The sequence below is a fragment of the Pan paniscus genome, chromosome 11 (assembly GCF_029289425.2).
Source record: "Pan paniscus chromosome 11, NHGRI_mPanPan1-v2.0_pri, whole genome shotgun sequence".
Lineage (NCBI taxonomy): Eukaryota > Metazoa > Chordata > Mammalia > Primates > Hominidae > Pan > Pan paniscus.
The window spans coordinates 31910299-31924459 of NC_073260.2; the positions used below are offsets into that span (position 1 = coordinate 31910299).

Below are 14161 nucleotides of genomic sequence, written 5' to 3' on the forward strand. Positions count from 1 at the left end.
CTGTCTTTAGGGATTTGACATAGCCACAAAAGGCCTTTGCAAGTCATGGAGTGACCCTAGGAAGTGAGATTCCCAAGTTAATGTATACCTTCCCTACTTAAAACAGTGTCTTTGTGAGATTTTCTGTGAGCCTGGTCTTTGGTTGTGGATCTGTAGTGACACTGAAATATTTTGGGGAAAGAAAATACTGTGACAAAGCATTTCACTCTTCAAACCAAGATATTATATCATCTTCCAGTGCTGAATACTGCAGGACCAATTTGAAGTTATCAAAGGGGGATTAACTGTGTAAGGTTTCACTGGTAGAGGGGACACACTAACTTTAATGCCAGTATCTCACTTAATGCTCACACTGGCCTTGTGAGGCAGGTACATTCGTAGACCCATTTTGCAGACAAGGAAAGTACAGTGCAACTAGATGATGTAGCTTGTCCAAGATCACCTGGCTAGTAAGATGCAACTCAGGGCCTGGAGTCCAAACCCTTGCGTGGCAGATCCTACCTATGCCCCCAGAGTCTGTGCACTACTCATCCCTGTCATTTCTTCTCCCACAGCCCAGTGAATTCTGTCAAGTTCTCCTCCTTAATTGAGTTACGGCAAGATGGCTCTAAGAATTAAAGTCAGACAAGGACACTCTAATCTGCACTCAGATAGACCAAAGATATTGTCTTGTCTTTAAAGAAACCCAAATGAGCTTCTTTTCAAATGGAAAACTGAGTTTGCTGAATGAAACATCAGAACATTGAAATTCAACACTTTGCTCTGAGAACTTTGTTAGGTAAATGTAGCAACCAGAAAAATTCATCAATAACTGACACCATAGACCAAGTTCACTCTTTCACTAGATTACCTTTTTTATTATCAATGATAATGCTGGGAATTCTTCTAAGATTAGGTAACTATTCCAGGGGCTTCCCCCTTTAAGAAGCTTCTGGTCATCCCTGGATATAAGAGGAGTTTGCGTCTAGATTCGAGTTTGAATAAAGCATCACACACTGTATGAGATATTTAGTTGCTGCCAGAACATTCGTTTGGCTTTTTTTTTTTTTTCTCCACGTTGGCACTCGCTAGCCCCCTTCCCACTAGCCAGGACATTAAAATTGATTAACAAACACAATGTTTGTGAAAAAAAAGTCAACTACAGGGTAATAAAATGCATTCTTAATTTTTTTTAAAATCATTTCCCTGGCTCAAAGTACATAATTTTAAATTGGCAAAAATAAGCTCCCCTCTTGTCCAGCCCACAAACTGAAAGAGAATTAAACACAGAATTGTTTTTTTCTCGTTTGCATTTCTCAGGGTGTGAAGCATTCATTTTTGTACCTTCAACATTCCTACATTTTCCATAAAACAAAAATGTTACCTCCAATCCAATCTAAACCTAGGGACTTTGTTTTCCTCAGAAGAATGACATTGTCTTAGTCTAAGAATCTGAGGCACTGAGGCTTTTAAATAAAGGAAGTAGACTCTTGGTTCTCTTTTCAGAGATAATTCTCCCCCAGGGGAAGCAGGCAAAACTTGGTGAACCAAGTGAAGAAGAAAATTCCAGCAACAGGTTTTTCTCTGCCCACTGACTTCTTTGCTGGTTCATTTAAGTACTTTCATTCTTTCATTAAAATTTAAATACTTTTAAAATTTGCTAGTTCATTTACTTTTAAATGTGTTTCAAATGCATATAGTATTGGAGTCATGCTCTACGAAGATGGTAAATGCTAGCCCGCAATTTCTTTTATTAAGGAAAATATTACTGAGATGCCCCTCACTCTTACAAAATGTTTTGTTAAGGGAAATATTACTGAGATGCACCTCGCTCTTACAAAATATTTCTTTTTTTATTTTTGAGGCGGAGTCTTGCTCTGTTGCCCAGGCTGGAGTGCAGTGGTGCGATCTTGGCTCACTGCAACCTCCGCCTCCCGGGTTCAAGCTGTTCTCTTGACTCAGCTTCCCAAGTAGCTGGGACTACAGGCATGCGCCACCACGCCCAGCTAATTTTTGTATTTTTTAGTAGAGATGGGGTTTCACTATATGTTGGCCAGTCTGATCTTGAACTCCTGACCTTGTGATTCACCCACCTCGGTCTCCCAAAGTGTTGAGATTACAGGTGTGCGCCATTAAAAAATATTTCTCTCTACTTAAACAGACATTTAAAAATAAGCAACCTGGCCGGGTGTGGTGGCTCATTTATTTATTAAAAAATAAATAAATACATAAATAAATAAAGTAAAAAAAATCAGCAACCTAAAAAGAGGGATTTTTTTTTTGTATCCTTTTTAATATCTCAGAACAAGTTGAGGACACTGAAAAGCTGAATTTAATATATTGCAGTCAGAATACTTCAAAAGTCTTGAAAATAATTTCATTAATTTTAGATTTTATTTTTAAATAGTTTAAAGGATGTATTGGGCCTAAGTTTTTTGAGCTAAGAATGTAACTTAAGTGATCAAACCTAAGGGTTCACGAAAAAGATTCTAATGAAATTTCTGAGAATTGATTTTTTAAATGTCTGTGATTCATTTTCTGCTCTAAAAACTTCAACCCTTAAGGTTTGGGTTTGGAAAGGCAATGAATTTGGCTGCAGAAAAGAGTGGACTCTTTCTCCATTTGGTTTTGGTTTGGATTTTGGTTATTTTTGTTTGTGTTTTCAAGTTTGTTTTATTACAATGCCTTGGCCAGCACTGTTCTATTACTTTGTCCAACCGTTTTTGAGAGTACAGAGTTATGAAGGATTTTATTTCCTTCATAACTTTCTTTGAAAAGTTTTCCTTCATAGAACTTTTCAAAGAAAGAGATGAAGTGGTGAAGAAAGAGAAGGGATGGAAAATGAAGTACCAAACCAATGACCCTCTCAACTAGAGAGAAATGCTATTGACAAGGACCAGGTCCCCTGACTCCCTGCCTCTACCCCATTAATAGTTTACCAAGTCAGTTTTGCTCTCTTCATTCATTCTACAATTAATGGTCATTGGGCATTTGTCCTGAAGATCCCATAGGGGAACAGGAGCTACAAACAAGCAGATCATGCAAGTCCACTGGGTAAACATCCTAGCAGTCATTACACAGCTTTGTTAGAGCTCAGAGAAAAAAGGACTGGCTTAAAAGGGAACTCATAAACAAAGGAACAATCAAGAGGGACTTTTTTGGAGTTTGGGTACGATGAGGGCCCTGAGGGGAGAAAGGGCATTTCAGACAGGAAAAACAGCTGATGAAAATACACATCCTGTATTCAGGGATTTGAGAGAACATCCAGTTAAGAGTTTAGAGAGGGTGAGGTCAGTCTCTAGAGAAGATTCTGGAAAGTTTGTCTAGGGCCAGAGTAGTAAGTGTTGGGTACATCAAGCCAAACAGTTTGGTTTTATTCCTCTAGGCAAAGCGGAGCTGTTGAAAGACTGGCTGGTGGGGAGGTGAGTAGAGACAGAACTGCGGTGGTCTGTTAGCAAAATGGATTAGATCTAGCTGGAGAATGCCAGTGGGGCTCTGAGGGAGGAGACAAGAGGACTATTTGGAGTGTACAGACATAATTAAATCTGTAAATGAGGCTGGGCACAGTGGCTTACGTGTGTAATCCCAGCACTTTGAGAGGTCGAGGTGGGTGGATGGCTTAACACAGGAGTTTGAGACCAGCCTGGCCAACATGACGAAATCTCTATCAAAAAAAAAAAAAAGAATCAGTGCCACAAGATACTCACTACTCGGGAGGCTAAGGTGGGAGGATCGCTTGAGCCCGGGCAGTGGAGGTTGCAGTGAGCCAAGATAGTGCCATTGCACTCCAACCTGGGCAATAGAATGAGACCCTGTCTCAAAACAACAAACAACAACAAAAAGCTGTAAATAAGGCAAGCTTAAACCAAAGCAGCCCGAGAGTAGTAAAAAGATAGTGGAGATATTTAGGAATGGAAATGGCTGAGTTTTGTAGATGTCTGGATGCTCAGGTCAAAGAAAATAAGGCAGGAGTTGAAGAAAATCTAGGTTTCTGTCTTAGAAACCGGGGAGAGAATGATGAAATTTTAAATCTGGGTGTGTTGCGGTTCTTGATAAGAAAGAGGATTAATGAGTCTACAGTGGACGCTGAAAGATGAGCTTCCTGCTAATGGATTATTTAAAAAGAAAAAACACATTAAATGTGCATTATTCATTCATTCAACAAACACTTACAGGGCATTACCATGTGCTAGGTAGGCACTATAATAGGACCTGGGGATATAGCAGTGAACAAAACAATAGCCTCAGCCTCATCATGTTTATGATACCCTGGGGAATACTGGTGATAGTAATAGCTACTATGTATTGAGTGTTAAGTCTGTGTTAAATACTTTACTTTAGATTATCTGATTTGATCCTCATCACTCTAAGAAGTAGGCATTATTAATATCCCCATTTTACAGAAGAGGAAACAGGCAAAGTGCAAAGTGAGGTCAGTAACTTGCCCAGCTAGAAAGCAGCAGAGTCATGTTGGGAAACACAGGGTCAAAGCCTACTTTCCTAACCTCTAAAGTCTACACAAGATAGAGGGTAAAAAGAGGCTGGCATTCTTATGGTTTTAGGTCTAACATTTAAGTCTTTAATCCATCTTGAATTAATTTTTGTATAAGGTGTAAGGAAGGGATCCAGTTTCAGCTTTCTACATATGGCTAGCCAGTTTTCCCAGCACCGTTTAATAAATAAGGAATCCTTTCCCCATTGCTTGTTTTTGTCAGGTTTGTCAAAGATCAGATAGTTGTAGATATGCGGCATTATTTCTGAGGGCTCTGTTCTGTTCCATTGGTCTATAATGAGAACACACGGACACAGGAAGGGGAACATCACACACCGGGGACTGTTGTGGGTGGGGGGAGGGGGGAGGGATAGCATTAGGAGATATACCTAATGCTAAATGACGAGTTAATGGGGGCAGCACACCAACATGGCACATGTATACATATGTAACAAACCTGCACGTTGTGCACACGTACCCTAGAACTTAAAGTATAATAATAATAAAATTAAAAAAAAAAAAAGAGGCTGGCGTTCACAAGGAGATGAGCATGGAGGCTGAGAAAAGCTTTGCCACCTTGTGAAAGCTGCAAGCTCCTTTTACAGTTATTTATTAGCAGGAATTTCATTTCAAAGCAATTCGGGTACTTAAAATCATCTCTTGTTTTCACTTTTTTAAAAAGCAGTTTTTCAGGCAGGGTGCAGTGGTTCATGCCTGTAATCCCAGCACTTTGGGAGGCGGAGGTGGGTGGATCGCCCGAACTCAGGAGTTGGAGACCACCCTGGGCAACATGGTGAAACCCCCATCTCTACTAAAATACAAAAAATTAGCTGGGCATGGTGGAACGCGCCTGTAGTCTCAGCTACTCTGGAGGCTGAGGCGTGAGAACTGCTTCCACCTCCACCCTGGAAGTGGAGGTTGCAGTGAGCCAAGATCACGCCACTGCACTCCAGCTTGGGCTACAGAGTGAGATTCCGTCTCAAAAAAAAAAAAGAAAAAAAGCAGTTTTTCTTGAGTCCTGCGGCAGTTATGCAGAGACACCCAGCCAGGGTGCAGCCAGGTCACGGGGTGCTCTATGTCCAGACCCCACACCCAGTTATGGGTGCTGAATCTTTCATTTGAAACATGGATGCAGCTTCTTCAGTCTATCACACCCCTCCATGGCTCCACATTAATCCCCTAGCACTAATGGTGTTCATCACATCTTCTGCCAACTAATGCAGTTTGTGCTGGAAAAAAAATTATTTTATAACTCCAAGGACATTAGTAATTAACTTCTAGTCCACAAAACTAGTAATATCAGTTTGCTGAAATAAAGTCACCAGTGAGTGTTTAATTCTTCTTTAAAGGGTGTCTTCTATTATTATTATTCTACAGTGCAATTTAGTCATCAAAGGTTTACTCAGCCTCATGTTTATAAATTATACAGGGCAAGGATTTAAGTCTTCTGGCCCTACCTGTTCTGAAGACAGGGAGGGCCATAACCTTGTTGTCATACTGGGCACCTGCCTTGAGAGATGATTTGTGAACTTGAAGTTTCTTGCTTCTTTTAGAAATCTGGGGTGAAGATACAGATTTCCCTTTATGACGCAATCAGAGGAATAACCAGCTAGTTGCCTGCCACGAAGAGAGACTGGCTTTTATCCTTCAGAAGGCCGGTTGGAAACAAGTTCATCTTTTTCAATCGAGTTTCAGAATCTTGTCTTGATTATGTGACATAATAATGGTGGCTTTCCAATTCATCTGTGCAATATTGTTTTTTCATTGTGGTGGTTACAGATAGTTTTTTTTGAGGGGGAAGGGCTACTGCCTTAGAGAAATAAAAGTAAAGCAGAAATAATCTAGTGTGCTGCCTACCTAAGTTGGAAATTCCAAGTCCTGACCCACATGTTTACATCCCAAGGGAGATGGCTGCCAATCAAGGGCTCATCCACTGTTCATCCAGGGTGAGGGACTTTGGCTTTCCTGAAAAAGTGGTGAGTTTCCCATGCAGCCCTCAAATCACAGCATCCCAAGATGTTGCCATCACAATTAAAGGAGTAGGGGAGGAAGTGGCAGGTGTCTTCCTTTTTTGGTTCCTCCGTTTGAAAAGGGCTTAAAGTAAAAATCAGAGTTAAAGTAACTGGCCTGATCCTATATAGGGGGGTGGGGTTGAACTCCTCGAGGTCATAGGAAGGAGGACCTCGGTTTCCCTGCCAAAACACTCTCCTCCCCCAGCTGCAACCCTGGCAGCCCTTGGCCAGAGCCAAGCTAGAGGATGGAAGTCACACTCAAGGGCGTCCGACTCTGGATCTTAGAGGGATTCCTGGCGTTGGCAGGGAGGGCCGAGTCAATTCATTCGGGGCGAGATGCATTCCAAGAATGCTTCTGTGGTCGGCGAGGAGTGGAAAAATCAGGTATCACAAATATTCTGAGGAAACCTAATAGGTACCAGAATCGCAGGGTTCAAACAGGTGACAACGACAAAGGACATTGGCAACTAGAACTCAAAAAGGGGTGAGCGCACTCTCTGCCCGGTGCCCGAGCTTCCACCACTTTCCCCAGTGTCCCCTCTCTTCTCTTTCCTAGGTTGACACCAGCCTAAGCGCCAGCGTTCGCCGGTGAGGGGGCTCCGTGGAGAGGGGGGCGGAGTCCCGCGCCGCACGCCGGAATCCAAAGTAAACACCTCGCCAAACCTACGTTTAGAAAGTGATACCAAACACCACATTCACGTTTTAAAAAAAATACTGTTTGCTGAGAAGATGAGAGCAAAACATTTCCCAGCTGGAAAATTACTGATCACAAACCAAGGGGAGAGTGGGGGTGGGGGAGGCAGCGTTATAAGATTGAAGTAAAGATCGCCGTTTCCTATTCCCTTCCCGGTGGGCAAGGACGCCTGCGGCGGGCTCGGTGTGCACTTTTTGAGAGCTAGGATCCCACCGCATCGCTCCACTTCCTGGCACATGGTCACTTCCCAGGGAAGTCCCTTTAGGGGGGCCTGACCTACCCGGAGCCTAAGCCGAAGGAACGAGTTGTCCTTTGACCTTTACTGGCCATTTCACCTCTTTATGACTCAATTTCTCATCCATAAAGTGGAAAGGAGAGTGCGTGGCTTGAAAAGTCATCAGTGAGTGTTTAATTCTTCTTTAATGGGTGTCTTCTATTATTATTATTCTACAGTGCAATTTAGTCATCAAATATTACAGGCAGTGGCTCACGCCTGTAATCCCAGCACTTCGGGAGGCCGAGGCAGGCTGATCACTTGAGGTCAGGTGTTCGAGACCTGCCTGGCCAACATGGTGAAACCCCGTCTCTACGAAAAATACAAAAATTAGCCGGCGTCGTGGCGCACGCCTGTAATCCGCGCTACTCGGGAGGCTGACGCAGGAGAATCGCTTGAACCCAGGAGGCGGAGGTTGCAGTGAGCTGAGATCGTGCCACTGCATTCCAGCTTGGGCGACACAGCGAGACTCTGTCTCACAGAAAAAAAAAAAAGAGAAAGAAAAAAAAGGAAAGGGCTTCGAGATGGCTGGTTGAAAACTGTCTCCGCGCCTCACAGTCCCTCTTCTCTCCCTCACGCCTCTGAGTGAATCTTGAGCCCTTTCACTCCCTTTCTCGCTATTTAAAGTATCAAAACCATAACTCCCCATTCGTGCCTCTTTCCGCCTGTTCCCGGCGGAACACTCCTCTGGCCTTCTCTTGAGGCTCCCAGTTCACGCTGCACAGTGCTGGGCACCGCCTCCTCTCCACACCCCTAGCGCCCCCCACCCCTCGGCAGAAGGGCCCGCGAGGAACCGTGCGAGATCAGGCCGAGCGCCGGCACCGCCACCGGCACTGGCGCTGAGCGACGAGAGCGGGCTCCTGCGAGCGCAGAGAGGGAGGGGGAGATGGAGGGCTGGATGAGTCACGCGGATAATCGCGCTCTTCTCCAGCGCGCAGACAGCGCGGCAAGCGCGTATGCTAGCAGGGGTGCGGACGCGTGACCGTGCCGCCCGCTGACCCCACCAGTCTTCGCGGGCTTCGAACCCAGGGAGCCGACAATGGCGGTGAGTACGACCCTGGTCGCGCAGCGACCGAACCTGCGCCCGGTTCCTCGCGCCCCGCGCTGGGGCGGACGCCACCGCCGCCGCCGACACCACTGCCGCCGGCGTCAGCTCGGCTCCAGCCCGCCAGCTGCCTGGCTGGCGTCACGGCCCGGCCCAGCCCCGCCCGCGCCCCTCCTTCCCCTCCCCCGCCCCCACGTGCGCCGAGTTTGTTGATTTAGCTGCCATAGCAACGATGGAAGGGAGCCTCGGGGGGGGCGGAGAGAAGAAAGGGAGGGGCGGGGCATGGGAGAAGGCGGAGGAAAAGGCTGTAGCGAAGGAAGTTATAAGTAAGGAACGCGCGCCGGCGGCCGGCAGTTCCCCGACCAGAGAGAACGAACGTGTCTGCGGGCGCGCGGGGAGCAGAGGCGGTGGCGGGCGGCGGCGGCACCGGGAGCCGCCGAGTGACCCTCCCCGCCCCTCTGGCCCCCCACCCTCCCACCCGCCCGTGGCCCGCGCCCATGGCCGCGCGCGCTCCACACAACTCCCCGGACTCCGCGCCCTGCGCCGCCGACCAGTTCGCAGCTCCGCGCCACGGCAGCCAGTCTCACCTGGCGGCACCGCCCGCCCACCGCCCCGGCCACAGCCCCTGCGCCCACGGCAGCACTCGAGGCGACCGCGACAGTGGTGGGGGACGCTGCTGAGTGGAAGAGAGCGCAGCCCGGCCACCGGACCTAGTTACTCGCTTTGCTGATTGTCTATTTTTGAGTTTACAACTTTTCTAAGAACTTTTGTATACAAAGGAACTTTTTAAAAAGGACGCTTCCAAGTTATATTTAATCCAAAGAAGAAGGATCTCGGCCAATTTGGGGTTTTGGGTTTTGGCTTCGTTTCTTCTCTTCGTTGACTTTGGGGTTCGGGTGCCCCAGCTGCTTCGGGCTGCCGAGGACCTTCTGGGCCCCCACATTAATGAGGTAGGTGAGGCGCGCGGCGCTGGGAGCAGGGAGGGGTGAGGACCGGTGGGACGCGCCGGAACGACGGCCGAAAGCCGCCCCTGACTCTCCTGTCTCTGCGCCCTGCCTTGCTCGCAGGCAGCCACCTGGCGAGTCTGACATGGCTGTCAGCGACGCGCTGCTCCCATCTTTCTCCACGTTCGCGTCTGGCCCGGCGGGAAGGGAGAAGACACTGCGTCAAGCAGGTGCCCCGAATAACGTGAGTATCGCCCCGGGCCGCCGGGAACGCCCGGTGGGTTTTCGTGGGTGTGGTGGGGGCGGGCGGAGCCTTGGGGTCACCAAGAACCACTGAACGAGGGTAAGGAGCGGCCACCGCGCGGACTCCGCAACCTTCCCGGGATAGCTTCCGTGTCCTTGGCTCAGCTGTGTATGCCCGTGGTGCGAGCACTGCGGAGCCGCCTGGGGCGCAAGCCGGGTCTTCACCAGTCCCCGGGCGCGCTGTCGGTAGGGCGGGCGCTCGCGGGCCACCGGGCGGGAGGTGGCCGCGTCCCCAGACACTGGCTGGGCCAGAGTGAGTTTAACGCGTAGGCGGCCCCGTGGCGAGAGCGCACCGAGAGAGCCTCGGTGTGCCAATTCCGGGGACGTCCACGGGACCTGGCGGGGGAGGGACCAGCCGCGGCGTTCGCTCACACGCAATTGGGCAGACAGGACATAACACCCGCAATACAGACGCATCACCTCTTCTCCGACCCGGGAGTGGGCCGAGATTGCAGCGCTGGCGCCCTGGGTTCCCGGGTGCTTCCTGCCTGACCAGTCCCCATGTCTGGGCGGTGCAGTCGCGCGTGGCCCGCCAGCACGTCAGTATGTCGGGTGGCAACGGGGGACCACCACTGACAGGTCTCTCCCGCCCTGTCCCCGCAGCGCTGGCGGGAGGAGCTCTCCCACATGAAGCGACTTCCCCCAGTGCTTCCCGGCCGCCCCTATGACCTGGCGGCGGCGACCGTGGCCACAGACCTGGAGACCGGCGGAGCCGGTGCGGCTTGCGGCGGTAGCAACCTGGCGCCCCTACCTCGGAGAGAGACCGAGGAGTTCAACGATCTCCTGGACCTGGACTTTATCCTCTCCAATTCGCTGACCCATCCTCCGGAGTCAGTGGCCGCCACCGTGTCCTCGTCAGCCTCCTCTTCGTCGTCGCCGTCGAGCAGCGGCCCTGCCAGCGCGCCCTCCACCTGCAGCTTCACCTATCCGATCCGGGCCGGGAACGACCCGGGCGTGGCGCCGGGCGGCACGGGCGGAGGCCTCCTCTATGGCAGGGAGTCCGCTCCCCCTCCGACGGCTCCCTTCAACCTGGCGGACATCAACGACGTGAGCCCCTCGGGCGGCTTCGTGGCCGAGCTCCTGCGGCCAGAATTGGACCCGGTGTACATTCCGCCGCAGCAGCCGCAGCCGCCAGGTGGCGGGCTGATGGGCAAGTTCGTGCTGAAGGCGTCGCTGAGCGCCCCTGGCAGCGAGTACGGCAGCCCATCGGTCATCAGCGTCAGCAAAGGCAGCCCTGACGGCAGCCACCCGGTGGTGGTGGCGCCCTACAACGGCGGGCCGCCGCGCACGTGCCCCAAGATCAAGCAGGAGGCGGTCTCTTCGTGCACCCACTTGGGCGCTGGACCCCCTCTCAGCAATGGCCACCGGCCGGCTGCACACGACTTCCCCCTGGGGCGGCAGCTCCCCAGCAGGACTACCCCGACCCTGGGTCTTGAGGAAGTGCTGAGCAGCAGGGACTGTCACCCTGCCCTGCCGCTTCCTCCCGGCTTCCATCCCCACCCGGGGCCCAATTACCCATCCTTCCTGCCCGATCAGATGCAGCCGCAAGTCCCGCCGCTCCATTACCAAGGTCAGTCCCGGGGATTTGTAGCTCGGGCTGGGGAGCCCTGTGTGTGCTGGCCCCCCTTCGGGACACACGGGATGATGCTCACCCCACCTTCTTCACCCCTAGAGCTCATGCCACCCGGTTCCTGCATGCCGGAGGAGCCCAAGCCAAAGAGGGGAAGACGATCGTGGCCCCGGAAAAGGACCGCCACCCACACTTGTGATTACGCGGGCTGCGGCAAAACCTACACAAAGAGTTCCCATCTCAAGGCACACCTGCGAACCCACACAGGTAGGGGGACAAACTGCAGAAGGAAGGGGGGTTAGCTTCCAGCTTCATAGGCTACCAGTGGACACTCCTCAGTGCCTCCTTGGCTTCCCAGGGCAGTCTATCGCCTTGATCTCCGGGATCACTGGAGAGAACAGCAAACCGGCGCCTACTTTTCTGCCCAGGAGCCTTTTGCTTGATGGATGGTATCTGTGCTTGAATGTGCAATTTTGTTAGGCCTTTAAAAGGCAGGAGATTCCCCGCGGTCTGTGGGCCTCTCCTAGCTTGGCATTGTAATCAAGAAATTATACTTTGCTATGCAAAAGCATGATGGCTTTTTTAAAAAATCCTTTTTTAATGTTCCCTTCCCAGGTTCACCCTCCCTTTCTGTTATTTTGAATTCTGGTCGTAACAATTCGGTCTTATTTTTTATTTTTTGTTCTTTTTGATTTACATTTTTATTTTTTTTCCCCCACAAGCAGAAGGTTTTATTTTAAATTCCAAGAATATGATGGTCAAAATTGCTGGGGAGATTCTGATTTAGGGTTGTCACTGCAGAGCATTTCCATGTCCATGTAAGTAGGTACCCAAAGTCGTTTAGGTGCAGCATTCAATAAGGTAAAGGTAAAGAAAAAAAAAGTAGCCACCTGTGGCTTTTTATCCCCAGTCGTAGTAGGAATAAGATTGCATGGTTTGGGCACACTACCAGTCACAATTTCCAAATTTCATTTCCACCACTGAGATGCCTTGACTCAAATGAAACATTAGTATAGGTTTAGGTTTAGGTGGTGTTTGTGTGTTTTTGGTGAAACAGTATAGGTGTAGGTGGTGGTTGTGTGCTTAACTGACCCCCTAAAAACAAGACCAAATACTTAAGCACAGAATGTATTCCTGTTTATGATATGGAATTCAATACACCCCTTCAGTGGTATAAAGACATTCCTGGATTTCTTTAGGATAGGGTCAGAGTTGGTTTACTATCTGGCCTTCAGTTTTTAAAAGGGGCGATTCTTTGATATAGCAATGGCGTCAATTTTTTTTTTTCTTTTACCTTTACAGGTGAGAAACCTTACCACTGTGACTGGGACGGCTGTGGATGGAAATTCGCCCGCTCAGATGAACTGACCAGGCACTACCGTAAACACACTGGGCACCGCCCGTTCCAGTGCCAAAAATGCGACCGAGCATTTTCCAGGTCGGACCACCTCGCCTTACACATGAAGAGGCATTTTTAAATCCCAGACAGTGGATATGACCCACACTGCCAGAAGAGAATTCAGTATTTTTTACTTTTCACACTGTCTTCCCGATGAGGGAAGGAGCCCAGCCAGAAAGCACTACAATCATGGTCAAGTTCCCAACTGAGTCATCTTGTGAGTGGATCATCAGGAAAAATGAGGAATCCAAAAGACAAAAATCAAAGAACAGATGGGGTCTGTGACTGGATCTTCTATCATTCCAATTCTAAATCCGACTTGAATATTCCTGGACTTACAAAATGCCAAGGGGGTGACTGGAAGTTGTGGATATCAGGGTATAAATTATATCCGTGAGTTGGGGGAGGGAAGACCAGAATTCCCTTGAATTGTGTATTGATGCAATATAAGCATAAAAGATCACCTTGTATTCTCTTTACCTTCTAAAAGCCATTATTATGATTTTAGAAGAAGAGGAAGAAATTCAGGTACAGAAAACATGTTTAAATAGCCTAAATGATGGTGCTTGGTGAGTCTTGGTTCTAAAGGTACCAAACAAGGAAGCCAAAGTTTTCAAACTGCTGCATACTTTGACAAGGAAAATCTATATTTGTCTTCCGATCAACATTTATGACCTAAGTCAGGTAATATACCTGGTTTACTTCTTTAGCATTTTTATGCAGACAGTCTGTTATGCACTGTGGTTTCAGATGTGCAATAATTTGTACAATGGTTTATTCCCAAGTATGCCTTAAGCAGAACAAATGTGTTTTTCTATATAGTTCCTTGCCTTAATAAATATGTAATATAAATTTAAGCAAACGTCTATTTTGTATATTTGTAAACTACAAAGTAAAATGAACATTTTGTGGAGTTTGTATTTTGCATACTCAAGGTGAGAATTAAGTTTTAAATAAACCTATAATATTTTATCTGAATAATGTTTTTTATTGTTTTGTTTTCCTCCTGGAAAAATATGAACAGTGTTTGGTTTAAACACACCGGGTTAATAAGGCATGTAAGAAGCACGCACAAAAAAGCCAACTTTATGTCAACAAATTAAAATACCTTTTTTTATTTAAAAAAAACTATTTAGTTTTACCATAAATACTATCAATATAGGGCTGAGAACTCTTGATTATTGTACGTTTAAAAATTACAGATTAAAAACCCAGTTCAGGTTTGCTCTTTCCAAATGTACATAAAGCTACGTGAAAGCAGTTTCCTTACCTATGATTTTCCCAGTAGAAACAGCTTAATCATTCTTAAATTTGCTCAGCTTAGTATGAAAATATTTATGAAATATATACATTTCAGTTTCATATTTGAAAAAAATCTTTATGGTTTGTCTTTTAAAGTAAATAAAAATACAAAAGTTTTCTGTGGAGGCCTGTCCCAGCACCCCTCAC

The 14161-nt window shown here is 48.0% G+C and overlaps 1 protein-coding gene across 2 annotated transcripts; it reads left to right on the forward strand.

Annotated features, from left to right (window-relative positions):
- The first annotated feature begins 8226 nt into the window (after positions 1-8226).
- KLF4 (KLF transcription factor 4) lies at positions 8227-13690 on the forward strand. Of its 2 annotated transcripts, XM_003810898.5 has the most exons (5): positions 8227-9446; positions 9564-9684; positions 10347-11313; positions 11416-11580; positions 12616-13690. In XM_003810898.5, exons 1-5 carry the CDS (start codon positions 9442-9444, stop codon positions 12789-12791), a joined length of 1434 nt encoding a protein of 477 aa, XP_003810946.3. In that variant the 5' UTR covers positions 8227-9441; the 3' UTR covers positions 12792-13690. The 2 variants fall into 2 exon arrangements, with proteins under 2 accessions (XP_003810946.3, XP_008961529.3); XM_008963281.7 differs by having other exon boundaries at positions 8699-9446; positions 10347-11580.
- The last annotated feature ends 471 nt before the right edge of the window (positions 13691-14161 follow it).